General features: G+C 45.6%; 1 protein-coding gene across 1 annotated transcript; it reads left to right on the forward strand.

Moving 5' to 3' along the window:
* Positions 1 to 1,904: 1,904 nt before the first annotated feature.
* LOC144127732 (uncharacterized) lies at positions 1,905 to 5,226 on the forward strand. Its single transcript, XM_077660633.1, has 4 exons — positions 1,905 to 2,132; positions 3,187 to 3,426; positions 4,225 to 4,447; positions 4,832 to 5,226. The coding sequence occupies exons 1-4, from the start codon at positions 1,905 to 1,907 to the stop codon at positions 5,224 to 5,226; spliced, it is 1,086 nt and encodes a 361-aa protein (XP_077516759.1).
* The last annotated feature ends 13,011 nt before the right edge of the window (positions 5,227 to 18,237 follow it).

The following is an 18,237-nucleotide window of genomic DNA, read 5'->3' on the forward strand; positions in this document are numbered from 1 at the left end:
TACTGCAGCCCATATATCCACCACAATCCCCTTCCACCAAGTCGGCATGGACCTACACGGCCCGTTTCCAGAGTCCTCACTGGGTAACCGCTACATTGTGGTCGCCACCGACTACCTCAGCCTATACTGTAAAACTAAAGCTCTCCCCCGTGGTACCGCTGACAAAATTGCGAACTTTTTCGCTCAAAACATTGTGCTTCGTCAAAGTGCACCCATCATCGTCGTAACTGACAGGGGAACGGCGTTCACCTCAGCCCTTACTCAGGAGGTTATGCGCTTTAGCGGCACAAGTCACCGGAAAACAACCGCTTACCACTCTCAAGCGAGCGGACTCACCGAACGGCTCAACAAGATGATCGCCGACATGATTTCCATGTATGTTGACGCAGACCACCGGAACTGGGACGCCATACTCCCTTACGTCACATTTGCCTATAATACTCCTCTACAAGAAACGACGCGCTTCACTCCATTTCGTGTAGTGCATGGTCGCGAAGCCACAACAATGCTGGACGCTATGTTGCTTCCGACTAGTAGTACCTCACCTGTTATGGGTACTGCCCAATTTGTTCGTCACGCCGAGGCCGCCCGCCAACTCGCCCGACAGCGCATCCGGCACCAGCAAGCCCACGACGCTCGCCGCTATAACCTCCGCCACCGAGCTGTTCGGCGAGCAAGTCTGGGTTTGAAGCCCAATCCGCATGCGTGGGCGCTCCGGAAAGCTTCTGCGCCGATATTTTGGCCCCTACGAGGTGCTCCGTCAAGTGAGTGAGGTGAACTACGAAGTTTTACCTCAAGGAATTGTTCGCTCCTCTAGACGGCCGACCTCCGAAGTCGTCCACGTCGCACGGGTGAAGCCGTACCACGTCCGCTAGCGCTTCAGGCTTGTCTACACCAGGCGCCAGACACATGCGACATCCCTTTTCTTCCTGCTTCTCATTGCTGCGGCACCGAGTCGGTAACCTTCAGAGAGGTTCAGTAATGCCACTGTGCGAGCCTTGCGAACCCATCCAGTGGCGCCGTACAACGGCCGAACTGTTTTAACTGGGACTTGCCATGCCCTGGGCATTCTAGGGGCTAGAGGTTTGCAATCTTCCTCGCTCGAGCTCCCTGCTGTCTTGCACACCTAGCACGTCTAAATAAATCTGCTCTGTGTGCTTCAACCGCTTGTCGGTGACAATATTCAATTTTATGTCTAAGTAGTCTGGTATGAGCACGTGTTCGAATGTGGGAAGGAGCATGCTATAATTGGTTTTTTTGGGGGGGGGGGGAAAGGAAATGGCGCAGTATCTGTCTCATGTATCGTTGGACACCTGAACCGCGCCGTAAGGGAAGGGATAAAGGAGGGAGTGAAAGAAGAAAGGAAGAATTGGAGGTGCCATAGTGGAGGACTCCGGAATAATTTCGACCACCTGGGGATCTTTAACGTGCACTGACATCGCACAGCACACGGGCGCCTTAGCGTTTTTCGTCCATAAAAACGCTGCCGCCGCGGTCGGGTTCGAACGCGGGAAGGAGCATGCTATAAGTTGTGTTTTGAGACCTAATGACCGATTAGCGGACGCAAGATTAGAGACCTTTAGTATAGCGTATGAGCGCATGCGTACGCTGTACGCAAGCATTTAGCGGGAGGTAACAGAAGAGGTCGCACGGCCACTTTTAGTTTATCGTATGCCAACCTGAACGCAACGATAGAGTAGGTTGCAGTGGCGCCATCTGGGGTTAAATTGTGAAAATATGTTGCGACAAAGTTTTTTTCTATTTAGCCAAGGCACGGCCAAGGTTATCCAAGTCGAATCACGCAGATAGCCGGTTGCGAGACCAAATGGCTCGTGCTCTGCACAGTGGAGGTAGGGCCAGACTTTATTTAGGTAACCGAACCGAGCGAGATTCCTAATAACGTCATGGTGCGTACTAGCATCGTTTCGGACCCCTACTGCCTAGCGTTTTTAAGCTGGGACGACATCGAAGCCGTGATGATGCGCGAGTGTGAACAGCAATGCAGACTCTATGCATCCAGGCGCGGCCTGCTGAATCTGGACACCATGCGCGACAGCACGTTCCGAAGTTACTTTAGGTTCGAGAACGCAGACTTTCGGACGCTTGTGAACGCTTTAGAAGTGCCCGAATACATAACAGGGGGTAATCAGGGGGTAGAAGAGCCTTATGTCAAAATGCTGGAAGATATATATAGCAACTGCACAGCTACTATAGTCCTCCATAAAGTCAGCAATAAAATTCCAATAAGGAAGGGCGTCAGGCAAGGAGGCACGATCTCGCCAATGCTGTTCGCCGCATGTTTACAGGAGGTATTTCGAGGCCTGAATTGGGAACAGTTGCGAATAAGAATAAATGGAGAATACCTAAATAATCTGCGATTTGCTGATGACATTGCTTTGCTGAGTCACTCAGGAGGTGAACTGCAAATCATGATCAATGAGTTAGACAGGCAGAGCAGATCGATGGGTCTAAAAATTAACATGCAGAAAACCAAGGTAATGTTCAACAGCCTAGCAAGGGAACAACAGTTCCCAATCAGCAGCGAGAGCCTAGAAATTGTGATGGAATACGTCTACTTAGGGCAGGTAGTGACAGCTGATCCGGATCATGAGAGGGAGATAACTAGAAGGATAAGAATGGGGTGGAGCGCATATGGCAAATTCTCGCAGATCATGAGTGGCAGTTTGCCAATTTCCCTCAAGAGGAAAGTGTACAACAGCATAATCTTACCGGTACTCACCTACGGGGCAGAAATGTGGAGGCTAACGAAAAGAGTTCAGCTTAAGTTAAGGACAACGCAGCGAGCCATGGAAAGAAAAATGATAGGTGTAACGTTAAGAGATCGGAAGCGGGCAGAGTGGGTGAGGGAACAAACACGGGTTAATGAAGTCGAAATCAAGAGAAAGAAATGGGCTTAGGCAGGGCATGTAATGCGAAGGCAAGATAACCGCTGGTCCTTAAGGGTAACGGAGTAGATTCCAAGAGAAAGTAAGCGGAGCAGGGGGCGGCAGAAGGTTAGATGGGCGGATGAGATTAAGAAGTTTGCAGGCAAAGGGTGGATGCAGCTGGCAAAGGATAGGGTTAATTGGAGAGACATGGGAGAGGCCTTTGCCCTGCAGTGGGTGTAGTAAGGCTGATGATGGTGATGGTGATGATGATGATGATGATGATGATGATGATGAATACATAACAAGCGCTCAGGGAGTGCGAGTGTCTGGGCGAGAAGCCCTGTGCATCTGTTTGCGGCGACTGGCCTACCCGAACAGACTGTGCGATCTGCAGGAATTCTTTGGCCGCCACTATTCAGTGATATCGAGCATTTCAAACAAAACAATGCTGCACATCGAGCAGAGATTTGGATCACTGCTTGACAACCTGCTGTGTAACAAGTGGCTGAGCACGTCTTATTTGAAAGAAATGAGCAACGTAAGTTTTTCATTTTACTTTTTTTATTCTGCATGTCGCATGACATTCACAGCAGAAAGAAAAAAGAAGGAATTTACATAGCACTATGAATAGAAGTCTTAGCATGTAATGAATGAGTTGCAGAAATCTAGAAGCCAGATTCGTTGCTGTGAAAAGTGCATGATTGTTGTGGCGTCAAGTACACTCAGGCGGAAACTGCGCAGGTCTCCCTTTTTGCTGTGCTATTTCCTTAAGAGATGACCCTGCGGAAGCATGGCGAGTGCTCTCATTGTGTGTGTCATTTTTGTTGCATTATGTAAAACTAGATGCCTGTGTGCTGCGCGATGTCAGTGCATGTTAAAGAAATCCAGGTGCTCGAAATTAATCGGAGCCCCCCTCTACGGAGTCCCTCATAACCTGAGTCGCTTTGAGACGTTAAACCCCCATAAAACCAAAACCAAATGAGTCATGTAAAAGACACAATATGCACAGTTGTCCATGTGAAGTCTTAGGATATGGTTGTGTGTCAACACTTTAGCAGCTCCTATATCTCAGTTGCGTCTCATGTGATGTGGTTGATGAACAGGGCAAGAAAAATTCTCAGACGATGGGAGCGCTCACCAAGCAGTGTGTGGTATCACTGCATGCCACTTGACTAAATCACGTGTTACTACCCAGTACTTGCAGTTTCTCTTTCCATATTCTATCACCATAATATTTTGTACACTGGTTACCACGGTTTAAACTATAACATGTGACTCCTTGAAGTCCGTAAACATGTGATTAAGCTTAATCGCATCTCATTGTCTCTCATTTCAGGCAGTTCACTTAAAATGTGCCCCCCTGGACAACTGCTGGGCATTTATTGATGGAACGGCACGTTCCATATGTCGGCCATCAGAAGGTCAAAGAGTGCACTTCTCTGGGCACAAGAGAGTCCACGCACTGAAGTATCAAGCCCTCATGTGCCCCAATGGGCTCATCTGTCAGCTTGACGGGCCATATCCAGGCAGCAGGCATGATGCTGTTAAGTTTCATTTTGGTAACAGAATCACCGTCGGAATTATCTGTTGTATTTCAGTTTTGCACAAAATCGCTGTTGTGTCATTATTTCCTATTCTTCTTTCTTTCCTTTCTCTCCCTTTGTTCCCATTCCTGCGTGTCTGGTTGCATACTGGGCGTCACCTAGTTAACCTGCCGGCCTTCCTGCTTTTCTCTCTCTGTTTGGTACCCTATCACACATAAAACATAAAGAAAGCACGAAGTGTGTATAACGCAATATTAATTTTGCTCTGATTTAATACGCAATGATATTATTATATATAAAGTATTCTATTCAGTGTCTGCTTACCAGATGTGCTGCTGTTAGCATTGTTCAGGTAATATTACAGAACATCGTATGCACCGATTTTTTTTCTCATTTCAGGAATCTTGAGAGAAAGCAAACTTTATGAGACACTGGAGGAGCTGGTACCTGGAAATGATGCAGTGATATATGGGGACCCTGCATATCCCCTGCGGCCGCTTCTCATGAAACCGTATGGAGGTGCACGGCTCACAACTGCTCAAGAAAACTTCAATGCTGCCATGAGTACAGTTAGGCAGGCTGTAGAATGGGGATTCGGGAGAGTAATTTCCCAGTTTGCTTTTCTTGATTTCAAAAAAAATCAAAGGCTGCTTTTGCAGGCTGTGCCTAGAATGTACAGGGTAGCCGTCATTCTCACCAACTGCCATGCTTGCATGTATGGTAACCAAGTCTCTAACTACTTTGACCTGGAGCCACCATGCCTCTTTGATTGCCTCCACCCAAACCAGTCATAGACAAAAATGCTCAGGATTGGTTCAGTGTTTATTAATTGAACTTTTACCGTGCGCCGTACTTGCTTCACTTTAAAACCTTGTTTGTCTTACATGAACTAAATGAGCTGTCCTAGTATTAATAATGCGTTTCATATTGTTTGTGGCTCGCAAGTTCTCGAAGCCGCTTGAGCTATGAGGGACGCTGAAGTGGTAAATTCAGATTCTCCGGGGTTCCTTAACATGCATGGGCATTATACAATACAGTGCTTGCATTCTAGGAATCAGCCACTGAGCTCTATTACCAATAAGCAGCCACTGTGGGCCGCCATAATAGTGGGTGCGGCGAAAGCGCTGCAAGCAATGTGCTCAATATGCAACGTCTTTTCCTGGTACAGGTCCTGCTGCTGTCAAGTACGCATGCACCTTCGCAGACTATCGCCAAGCTTCGTCAAGTCTCAACCGAAGAATTGGTCATCAAAGATAACACATCGGGCAGCACCGTCGCCGTGGGGACGCCACAGGTGCATGGATATCGGACGTTGTCGACCGTGACGTCATCGACCCTTGGCCCTATAAATTCGGCGCCACACCCGTGCGTCTTCAGTAGGTGCGGCGAAAGCGCTGCAAGCAAGGTGCTCAATATGCAACGTCTTTTCCTGCTACAGGTTAGTTATGTTTGCACCATACGATCTGACGATCGGTTTCTTGTTCTCTTGCCGTACCCACGCACATGTCTGAACTGTGCCTATAGCTGCTATTGTTCATGTATGCTGCTAATTTGTGGAGATATAGAGATGAATCCAGGTCCAACAGTTGCTGAAATGTTTCAGACACTCATTGAGGGGCAGAAAGACATTAGGCTTCGTTTAGAGGCTACAGAAAGAGCACTGGGCAACTTTGGTGATCGCTTAAGTAACATAGAGGCAAACGTAAAAGAGCTGCGGATGAAAACAGATGAAATTGAAAACATAAGCACAGCTTTGAATGGTGTGCAGGATGCACTTGCACGGCATCAAGCCAGGCTTGAAGATCTAGAAGATAGAAGTCGGAGGTCAAATTTGATTGTTTTTGGCGTACAGGAAGATCCTATTGAATCAGAGTCGGATTTGCGCAGGAAAGTTATAGATGATGTTTTCTCCGCTAAATTGGGAGTGCAGTGTTCATCTGTAGCTCGAATTCATAGAATGGGGAAAAGTTCTTCTAATCGCCCTGTCATAATGTACTTTCAGGACTATAGGGAAAAGCAAGCAGTCTGGAGCAATGTGTCTAAACTAAAAGGAGAAAGCATTAGAATCGATAATGACTACTGCGCGGAAACGTTGTGCAAACGCAAGCATCTTTGGCAAAGTGCAAAACTTGAAAAAAAGACTGGAAGTAAGGTTTCCTTGATTTATGACAAGTTGAAGGTTGATGGGCGGTTCTATAAATGGGATGCTGTTCTAAACTCTAGGAGATTGATAGAACGCAACACCACATCTTTATCTGAAAGTTAATGGCCAGATACGTCCGATGTGCGGTTAGTTTCTCTCAATGCTAGAAGCATTGTAAACAAAACGGAAAAACTGGAAGAATGTTTGCTCTCTTTGGATCCGCAGGTGTGCATCATAACTAAAACCTGGCTACATGAGCAAATCAGTGACGATGACATCGTCCCACCAGGTTATCGGTTATATCGGCGGGACCGAGGATCTAGAGGGGGTGGTGTTGCTGTTGTTGTTAAATCCTGTGTCGATGTTGACGTCAAAAGCCAGATTGCTGAGCATGAAAGCCTTTTTTTAAAAATCAAAGTGAAGGAAACAGTGTTTCATTTGTGTGCGGTTTATCATGCCCCAGATGCTGATGAAAGCTTCTTGAGTAAATTGTATGATCGATTGTTGTTGTTACGAAACAAGAATGTGATTGTAACGGGTGACTTTAATTTGCCTTTACTAAATTGGAACAATCTGTCTTTTGGTTTATCGCAAACGAGCGATATTATCCTTGATGTTATGCTTGCTCTTGGTCTTGATCAAATAATTACTGAATGTACTCGCGAAACATCAATTCTTGACCTGCTGTTCATTAGCGAAAGATTTAAAGAAGGAACGGTTACAATTGAACCCGGTATATCTGACCATAATTTAATTTTTTTTTCCTGGAAAGTTGAAAATTTTCATCAAAAACACACGCGCTCGATATTGCTACAGTTAAGGAATTTAGTCGAGCTGACGATGTGGCGATTATTGACTATATTGAAGAAAATCTTGTGATTACATGTGATGTGGAAAGCTCTTGGCAACGGTTTGCTAATGTGCTTAGGCATTGTATTAAAGATTACGTTCCAGACAGAAAAACATTTAAAAAGCGGAAACATCCATGGATTACTCGTGAAATTATACACATTAAGCGTAGACTTAAGAGATATCGTAAAAAGCATGGGACCTCAACGTCGCTGTTTAAAGACATCAAACATGACCTGTTATCAAAAGTGAGCAGCGCCAGGACTAAATATTTTTCGCACACTTTAGCAGAGTTTCTAAAGTCTGATCAGCAGAAATTTTTGCGGCGCTTGAGAAGACCCAAAGATGCACTTACCAAATTAAAAGTTAGAGACAAGGCTATCACGGACGCTGCCGAAATAGCTGAGAATTTTAACCAGTATTTCTACGAGGTGTTTTCAGAATTAGATGAATATGAAATAAAAGCAGCGGCTGCACCAGAGGAGGGCATTGAAGTGACTCGTAAGGGTGTCCTGGCGATGCTCTTGAAACTGGACACTAAAAATCCGCTGGACCCGATAGTCTTCCGAATGCATTTTTGAGGCGATACGCAGAACAAATATCAGGTTGCCTAGCAGACATTTTTAAACTATCATTAGCATGCGGAAAACTTCCTTCAGATTGGAAAATAGCACGTGTGGTTCCTGTGTATAAAAAAGGTGATCGACTGTCAGTTTCAAATTATCGGCCTGTTTCCATAACATGCAGTTGCTGTAAGATGTTGGAGCACATTGTAGCCGGCTACCTGCGAAAGTTCCTGAGCGATCATAATCTTCTGTCTGATTGTCAACACGGGTTTAGGCAGGGTTTATCTACAGTTACTCAGACTGTTCTGGCTGTGCACGACTTTGCGCGGGTGCTTGATTTGTCAGGGCAAACGGACGTGGTTTTCTTTGATTTTAGCAAGGCCTTTGATAAGGTGCCACATGGTAAACTTCTCTATAAGATGGAATGTATGGGTGTGCCTTTTTTATCATTCGGTGGGTTCAAGCATACCTTACAGACAGACGGCAATATGTAGAAATTAATAAGACCGCTTCAAGTGTTGTTAATGTTCAATCAGGAGTCCCCCAAGGAAGTGTGCTTGGGCCATTGTTTTTAATATATGTTAATGATTTAGTTGCGGTCGTACCTGAAGATGTTTCTGTTAAGTTGTTCGCAGACGACTGTGTTGTGTTTAAACAAATTTCGTCCGAATATGACCACAGCTCTGTACAAAAAGCAGTTTTTGCCATTGAAAAATGGTGTCTTAAATGGGATATGGAACTTAATATTGAAAGAACTGTCGTCTTACGTATAACTAGAAAAAAAGTCTCCAAGTTTGCTGCCCTACCTTATTCGCGGTAATAGGATTTTGGAAGTTGAGCAATATAAATATTTAGGTATAACACTTGACAGTAAGTTAAAATGGTCGTCACACATTACTAATATTTCTACAGCCGCAATGAGAAAGCTATGGGTTTTACGTAGAAAGCTAAAAACTGCCCCAGCACACATGAAAAAATTGGCTTACGAAACTTGTGTGCGGTCTTTACTCGAATATGCCTCAGTCGTTTGGGACCCGTACACGAAAAAGGACATAATGGTCCTTGAAAAAGTAAATAGGAAAGTGGTTAGGTTTATATACGGAAAATACAAAAGGGAAGACTCTCCATCGCAGTTAATGATGTCAAATAAAATTCCTACGCTAGAAGTCCGCCGAAAGATTAATAGATTGGTATTCTTGTTTAATAGTTTAACAGGTAAAAATAAATTGAAGCTACCGGAGTGCATTAAGCGTCCTCTAGTGAGAAGGACTCGGAACGTTCTTGAACATTCACTTACTCCCCTTTTCACCAAAACTAACATTTTTAAATACAGTTTTTTCCCTAGAACAGTGCAAGATTGGAATTCGCTACTGGAATCTGTTTTTTCCTCGCAAAATTTTTCTGGTGCGTTAAATCGTCTATTTACCTGCTAATATTGATTATATGTATGTTTTGTATACGTGTGCTGCTGATATTGTATAAGTTTATTGTTTGGTTTATCCTTTTGGTATCCGTGCGCTGCTAACATTGTATAAATTTATTCTTTTGGTTTTATTCTTTTGGTCTCCGTGTGCTGCTAATATTGAATAACTTTATTCTTTTGGTTATGTATCATTATATGTTCACTCCTGCTTGGGCCAAGCAGTGGCCTGCAGTATTATGAAATAAATGAAATAAATGAAATAAAAGCAGCAGCTTTGGCATGTATTGGCAGGAGGAAGTGCTGTCAGCTTGCAGTGAAAGAATTTTTTGCATTCAGTTTGTACAAATGCATCATAATGGAGGCAATTAAAAGCACATAGTTCTGTCAGATAATAATTTTATTCTCTTGTCATTTTAGTCTGCATAATTTCTGTGCAATTGAATTCAACACATTTACTAGTGCTTGCTGGCTTGTACTGTTCGCCTCATTTTGTTGCCTTCTTGCTTGTACTTCGTTGGCACGAGCCTCCAATTCCAGCTCACGCAGCTTGAACTTATTTTCCATTTTTATGGACTTCATCTGCTGCCTTTTTTCCCAGCGCCTCTGTTTCATCTCGAGGCGCACCTTTTCAAGTGCAGCACGCTCCATCTCGAGCTGCATGTCTTTCTCCTTCATTGCCCTTTCATGGCTCCATCTTTTTTCCAAAAACTCGTGGTTTTCATCGCCCGCTGTTTTTGGCTTCCTTTTTCCTGCAAAAGTATGTTTTCCAAATCGAATTAATGCATGACAATGCACCAAAAGAACAAAATCGAGGCAGGAGAGCAAGACAGATCCACATTTGCCTGTTGGCAAAAGAATTTAGCACGTCTGAGTCGCACAAACTGATTGACTAATGAAACAGTTTGAATATGCAACTTGGTATGATACAGCTCAAATTAAAAGTATGCTTACTTCGCTTCATTTCAGCTGTAGGTTGGGGCTCATGTTCCTCAGTTTCTTCTTGTACGTCTATCGTAACATTTGCACTAGGCGTTTTCTGCGCACTCTGAAAGTTTTCAGCGTCAGTCGTGAAATAATCATCATCGACATCTCTGTCGTCGCACATCTGCTGCAGCACATAAGATGCTGTTTCGGGAGTATCGGTGGCAGTCCCAGATGGTGTTGAAAGCACAAGCTGATGGGCGAGTTGGTTATTCATAGTTTGATTTGAAGCAGCGCAAGGCTGAAAGCCAAAGAAGAGAGCCGAGAAAGAAACGGACGACACAGCGCTGAACTAACAACTGACATTTATTTGGCACGCTGCACGTATAAGTACATTCAGGCACCAAAAAGGAAAACAAAGCAAAGAGCTCATTCATGCACTGGGATTCTGCAAGCCAACACAAGCTAAAATGTGCGATTCAGGAAGCGAAGTTCTTTTTGAGATAAAGACACTGATGGAGCGCTTACACATGTGTCACCATACGTCTTGATGTTCGAAGCCTCGATTATTTCGCGGCACAGCTTATCTCTGTTCCTATCCACAACTCTGCAAAATTCAAACTGTGGGGTGCACTCGCACTCACGACAGTGCATGCTGAGGTTACGGGACTCTTTATTATCTACATTGTTGCGGTGCTGCCTGAGCCTATCATTTAAGCACTGTCCTGTCTGGCCAATATAAAACCTATTACAAGTCAGAGGAATAGAATACACGACATTTTTTTGACACTTCCCGAATTTGCGCTCATGATTTTTCGTGCAAACGGGGATAGTTTTCCCTGGATTGTTGACGCGCATGCACAAACTTGATAACTTAATGGGAGCCGAAAAAACAACATCCACTCCGACTCTTTTACCAACACTTTTCAAATTATGTGATATCTTGTGGATGTATTGAATAGCTGCTACTGGCTTACTTGTTTGACATTCAGGACTCGGGGAGCATTTCAGTTTCTTCAACAAAACATCGGCCACAGAAGAAAGAACATGAAGCGGATAGCCACAAGCAGTAAGCCTCCCTACTTGGTTGCTAAAGCTGCGTGCGGTTTTATGTCGACAGGATTTTGTAAGTGCACTCCTGAAGCTTGACATGACAATTCCTCTTTTAACAAGCTTCGAGTGCGCGGAACTATAAGGTAGCAACGGTTTATTAGCCATAGGCTCGAAAGACCAGCACACACTGCAAGGTGAAAACTGCAGGCTCAAGTCTAGAAATCTGATTGTGTCCTCTACAGGAACTTCATGAGTCACTTCCAAAGGGGCAAGAACATCAGAAAATACACCTCGAACTTTGGACACTTCCCTACTAAAGGCTTCGCGCCCACAGGTAAGCAAAACTAGATAGTCATCCACAAAGCGAGAAACAGCTGCAACAGCTGTGCCATTTAAGCGGTCATTTAGTTCTCTGTCATGCATAGCTAAAAAGAAATCACTCAAAATTGGGGCAATGCAGGAACCTATACAAATGCCCCTCTTCTGAATAAAAATTCGACCTTCCCACTCTGTACACGTGGATTCAAGGTAGGCTAATAACAATTCTAAAAAGTTCTCCACCGACATGCCGGCTGCGTTCTGAAAGCGAACGGCACCATAATTGTCAATGACGTCCCTAATGCACAAAAGGAGACTGTCATGCGGAATGGAGTAGTAAAGGTCCTTTACGTCAATAGAAAAAGCGCACAGTTGCTTGTCATGGTAGTAGCCTAGGGTGCTAATCACGTCGAGGGAATTCTTAACCAACCTGGAAGGGATCGTCAACTGGTAGTTTTGTTAGCTTTTCTTTCAGAAACAGTCCTAAACATTTTTGCCAGGAACCTTTCTCGGAAACAATAACGCGTAACGGCACGTCGGTTTTATGAGTCTTAACAGTAAAAAACATGGTCAAGCTAGGCTTTTTACAGTTATATATAGACGTAAACAGCTTGTCTAAGTTATTCTGCTTACACAACTTTTTCACCTTGCATTTAGACTTCGCAAGACTTGTTTTTCTCCGCTCCTTACATACAGACTGGACGGCATCCATTGCTTTTTCATTGAAACTATCCTTAGACAGAACGACAAAACCCCCTTCCTTATCCGCCGTCAGCAGTACCAAAGAATTGTCACGTAGAAAGTCCACAGACTTATTGATGGGTAGCTTCTTAGACTGATTCCTAGGGCGGGAGAGAACATCGACACCTTCTGAGATGCATCTGCTGGCCTCAGGAGCTGGAGCATATCCGGATATATGCCTTACCATAGCAAGAAGCTCTGGTGCACTTTTTCGGGGCTCAACAGCGAAATTTGGGCCAAGATCGAGGACTTGACGCACATGGGCCGGAAGCGGGGCGCCGCTCATGTTGTGAACCTGGCCAACGGACCCACGATGTTTCTTCAGAACGAGGTCACGAAGCGTGGGCATGCACCATGTACTGAACCATTCGTGAATATTATTAAGGTCATTCTGAACTAATAGGACATCGGAATTATCAGTAAGTTTACGGTACAGAACACAGCCATCAGCAATTAGGCAAATTCTGGAAGAAACGCAAGAAGACAAGTCGTTTATGTAAATCAAGAATAAGAGAGGACCCAGAACCGACCCTTGCGGAACGCCGGAGTGGAATGGGGCCGAAGGTGACTTAACTTCATTAGTAGTTACAAACTGAACGCGGGACGTGAGGAAAGCGCGAATCCAATCAATTACTGCAGGTTCAATGCTTAAGACGCTTAGTTTATGAAGAAGGAGCGCATGGTTTACCTTGTCAAAAGCTTTAGAGAAATCAAGAAATATACAGTCAATTGAAAAACCAGAGTCTGGATAGGCATGCAACTCATTAGTGAAGGAGACAAGCTGAGTTTCGCAAGATAAATGTTTACGGAATCCATGCTGGGCACTTGAGAAAAAGTTGTTTTTTTCAAGAAAGTTAACAAGATGTGTGTATATAATGTGCTCCATGGTTTTACATGGTACAGATGTAAGGGAAATGGGCCTGTAGTTGAGGGGATCATGAGTTGGGCCTGACTTGTGGATGGGGATTACTTTTCCAGATTTCCAGTGAAGAGGTATAGTGCCAGAGTTGTACGATTGAGAGAAAATGCACTCTAGTATTATTGAACTGTATTCCACCGTATTTCGCAAAAATTTAATATTGATCTCGTCCACTCCGCAAGCTAATTTGGGTTTTAAGTTATTTATTATAGCTTTGATACCTGTTGACTCAAATATTATGGGGTCCATGATCTGATAATTGGAAGCATTCAAAACTGGCATCGGAGTGGTGAGTACTGGGGATGAAAATGGCATAATAAATGTGTTAGTTGAGTTTCCCCTTCCGGTGGCGATGAGAGGAAACTACTTGATGATGAAATCGGGGTTTCTTGATGACCCGATGGTTCTACTCGCAAACATTCACATTACTCAAGGAAAGGAGAAGGTTAACTATTTATTTACCACATAGGTAAAAAACGAGAAGAAACGAAGCAAGCAGAAAACTATTTACATGACTAAATCGTGGATCAGACGAATTCAGCCCCCGCTCAACCCAGAGCGCTTGGTTTTAAACCCTCTGTCTCCGCCCTTAGCGGGGACAGCAACCAATAAGATAACCAACGACCCATCTCGCCAATCAGTGGTTAGGGAAAGGAAAATAAGGTCCGCCCACTGATCAGAGATTGGGGAAAAAGGTCTGATTAAAACATTTGGGAAGGAGGTTTCAAATAACTACACAAACAACACAAATGCGACTTCCGTTCCCACGCCACCCACGGCACCACAGACGCTAGAAACATGTGCCGACGAGGCGATGACTCAGGTTGTTGACAGCAACAAAGAGAACACAGTCGTTAAGGGAAGTAGACAGTCGTTACAGGAATAGTGGGCTTACAAATGCGACTTCCGTTCCCACGCCACCCACGGCACCACAGACGCTAGAAACATGTGCCGACGAGGCGATGACTCAGGTTGTTGACAGCAACAAAGAGAAGACAGTCGTTAAGGGAAGTAGACAGTCGTTACAGGAATAGTGGGTTTCCGGTCACTCGGCTAATACCTCGTGCGCCCCCGAAGCCTCGTCAACCCCTTAACAACCACATGTCGTCAGCTGTACTTGGTTCGCGTTTTTCCCGGCGGGTCATCCCCGTGACGGCGCGGCGTAAACGAGGACGTCCGCCGCACGAAGGGGCGGCAGGGACTGGACGGGCCCCTTTGTTAGGGACTTTCGGCCCCGCTGGAGCGGCGTTCCTTTGCGAACACAAGACCAACGAGTTCGCGGAATGGTCAGCGAACTCCACACCTCCCAACCAAGAATGTCACGCGGACACTTGCTGTCAGTGTGACATTAAAGTCCGGCCACAAGGTTCCAAGCAGCACTGCGCACACACATACACAGCCTCAATTCGTTCCGTGCACACAAGGTTAGGACACCAATCTGCACATTCCAGAATCCACCATGTCAGATCGGTGCACCAAATTGGCAGAAATTACTTCTAGCCGCCTACATCTCGAAAAAGGAGTTGATGTTTCTCTTTAGCTTTCTTCACAAGATTTGACCAAAATTCCAATTTATCCGGCACGGCGCCGGTTGTGAAGGCTACCGCCGTTATCGGGTCTACATCGTCGTTTTCATCAAAAGCAACAACGCTCACCAGCTCCCTGCATTCTACCAAGATTGCTGCTGCCATCGTATCTGCGTTCTCTGCCTCTTTGAATTTCACAGTTGGGATAGGCCTGTCACCGGCTACTTCACATGCAGTTTTACATCGCTCTTCAGTTAGCGCTAGCTCCCTGTACGGCTGGCAGCCGACATTTTCTTCAAAGAAAACCTTGCCCTTAAGCATTCTTTTCTCACAATTACCCTGATCAGCTTGTTCCCGCTCTTCTCGTAATGAGGTCTTATGCTCCATGTTTATGCTTACGGGGATGGGTGCAGTATCCGAATCCCCCAGTTCCCTATCTGCTGCGAAACTCGCAGCTGTTCCTGTTAACTCCCAATCTGCTGCATAAACATCGGCAGCTTCCGGATCAGCCTGAAGCTCTACTGAAGCTTCAGGTTTTTCGCTAACAGATTCGTGCGAAATTTTGAAATGCTCTTCGACATTAGCTTTCTCATTTACTTCCTGCAGCTGCACCCTTTCTGCCTGCTCTAGCAGCGCGGAAGTCTTAAGTGTTATCAACTTCCCTACACCTACAGCTACATCTGCTGTCGCTGCGCACAGTGTAAGCTCCAGCTGGATAACCAACTCATCTGTGGCAGCTAGCTTACCATCGCCTGCAAGGAGTGTGCCCGCTATCATATCCTGATTTACCTCTTCCTCGCGCGTTCCCGCTGCTTCAGAGTTAGCTCCGACCAGATCTTGCACAATGCTGAACGCTTGTTTGCGAGAAGTACACTCCTGCGCCTCCTGGTTGTGCTCTATATCTGCTCGCTCTGACAGCGCGTGCTTCACAGGTGTGACTAACGCCTCTATGCCTTCAGCGATCTGTTCTGGCACGGCACACAACGTTAGATCAGCTTGTGCTCTTTGGAGAACCGCACACTGCCATTTTGTAATTTCGGTCCCTGCATCCACACAGGCTTCAGAATTTTGACCTTCGGATTCCAAGTTGCGGCATGCTAGATCGTCTACCCTATCTGGTTGACTGACCTTATCAAAAGCCATCTCCGACTGGGAACTTGGTTTATCAGGCGCCGGTACCTCCACCTGAGCTACTAGCTCGCACACATCTCCCCTCATCGCGGGAACATCCTGTTCTTGCTCTTTTGGACACTCAATCATCGAATGCCCAAATTTCATACAGACAAAACATTGAACTGATGCGAATAAGAACTCGCTATCGACTTTCGCCCCCTGTCTTAATTTTAACTGCATCTGTGCAAGTTTTCTCTTTTCCAGTTCAATTTGCAGTTTCAAATTTTCAATTTCACTTAGCTGTTCAGCCTCCTCCTGCTCAACACGTCGCATCCTGCCCTCCTGATCATACCATACGGCAGCCATCTCCGTTTTCCGTGCTATCATTTCTAGCACTAAACACTACACCGACATGGTGAATTCGGAGAAAGCAGAAAGGTCTCCTACCTTACTGGTTGCTCTCTGCCCCGGTGATCTCGTCGTCCTCAGTGATGACGACAGGCTCCTCGATGCGGACGACTTGAGCTCTGTATCTCTCAGCAGCTCGCTGACTTCTGCCTCGTTTGACTGGCTTGACTTGGTCGCCTGGTTACTTTTCAGCAGCTTGCTGTCTCGAACCCGTTCGATGTGGACGCCTGGTTCTTTTCAGCAGCTCGCTGACTCGAACCCTCGATGGCTTGTTGCCCGGCTCCTTCAGCTCCTAGCTGACTTGAGCCTCCGACGTCCTCTCGAACTCGACCCGTGATCCTGAAGCTCTCGACGTCGTCTTTCGACGCAGCTTCACGTTTTCTCCTTTAGGACAAACAGCTTGTCCACCGACTTGTTCTTCTCACCTTCCGTCCAATGCCTTGAGTAGAAAGAAGTTGCGATCCTGTGTCGACTGCGCCAGTTGCGATCCAACTTCCTGGGGCGATGTTATCGGTGCACTCAAGGAAAGGAGAAGGTTAACTATTTATTTACAACATAGGTAAAAAAACGAGAAGAAACAAAGCAAGGAGAAAACTATTTACATGACTAAATCGTGGATCAGACGAATTCAGCCCCCGCTCAACCCAGAGCGCTTGGTTTTAAACCCTCTGTCTCCGCCCTTAGCGGGGACAGCAACCAATAAGATAACCAACGACCCATCTCGCCAATCAGTGGTTAGGGAAAGGAAAATAAGGTCCGCCCACTGATCAGAGATTGGGGAAAAAGGTCTGATTAAAACATTTGGGAAGGAGGTTTCAAATAACTACACAAACAACACAAATGCGACTTCCGTTCCCACGCCACCCACGGCACCACAGACGCTAGAAACATGTGCCGACGAGGCGATGACTCAGGTTGTTGACAGCAACAAAGAGAACACAGTCGTTAAGGGAAGTAGACAGTCGTTACAGGAATAGTGGGCTTACAAATGCGACTTCCGTTCCCACGCCACCCACGGCACCACAGACGCTAGAAACATGTGCCGACGAGGCGATGACTCAGGTTGTTGACAGCAACAAAGAGAAGACAGTCGTTAAGGGAAGTAGACAGTCGTTACAGGAATAGTGGGTTTCCGGTCACTCGGCTAATACCTCGTGCGCCCCCGAAGCCTCGTCAACCCCTTAACAACCACATGTCGTCAGCTGTACTTGGTTCGCGTTTTTCCCGGCGGGTCATCCCCGTGACGGCGCGGCGTAAACGAGGACCCCCGCCGCACGAAGGGGAGGCAGGGACTGGACGGGCCCCTTTGTTAGGGACTTTCGGCCCCGCTGGAGCGGCGTTCCTTTGCGAACACAAGACCAACGAGTTCGCGGAATGGTCAGCGAACTCCACAGTGTTTTTAAGCACATTTGAACAGAGATGATGCGGCACTGAGTGCTCAGAACTGGTGAGTAGTGATAAGACACTCTTATTAGTGTTGCCTCGAATGACATTCCAAAATCGCTTTGGATTAGTTTTTAGTAACTGTGGAAGAGTAGTGTTTAAAAATGAAAACTTAGCTGACCTTAAAGACGTGACATAAGATTTGGCCGCTTTTTTGTACGCTAACCAATGAGATAATTTGGAGGAGTGTTTAGCTGAACGAAATAAACGCTTTTTCTTGTTCGATAACCTGTTTAGATGAGTGTAATACCAAGGTGCTTTGTTGCTAGTGTAAGTGGTTCTAAGGGGGACGTATCGGATGATTAACTAAGAAATTTTATTTTTGAACATGCCCCAGTTAGCTTCTATGGACCGATCAAGATATGATGGCAGAAACACATCT

The sequence above is a fragment of the Amblyomma americanum genome, chromosome 4, assembly GCF_052857255.1.
Source record: "Amblyomma americanum isolate KBUSLIRL-KWMA chromosome 4, ASM5285725v1, whole genome shotgun sequence".
NCBI lineage: Eukaryota > Metazoa > Arthropoda > Arachnida > Ixodida > Ixodidae > Amblyomma > Amblyomma americanum.

Excerpts from the sequence above, each read along its gene's own strand:
- LOC144127732 (XM_077660633.1), top strand. The coding sequence starts at position 1,905 with ATGGTGCGTACTAGCATCGTTTCGGACCCCTACTGCCTAGCGTTTTTA. Across the intron at positions 2,133-3,186 it reads CTTTAGAAGTGCCCGAATAC|ATAACAAGCGCTCAGGGAGT; the intron begins ATAACAGGGGGT and ends GATGATGAATAC. Across the intron at positions 3,427-4,224 it reads ATTTGAAAGAAATGAGCAAC|GCAGTTCACTTAAAATGTGC; the intron begins GTAAGTTTTTCA and ends CTCTCATTTCAG.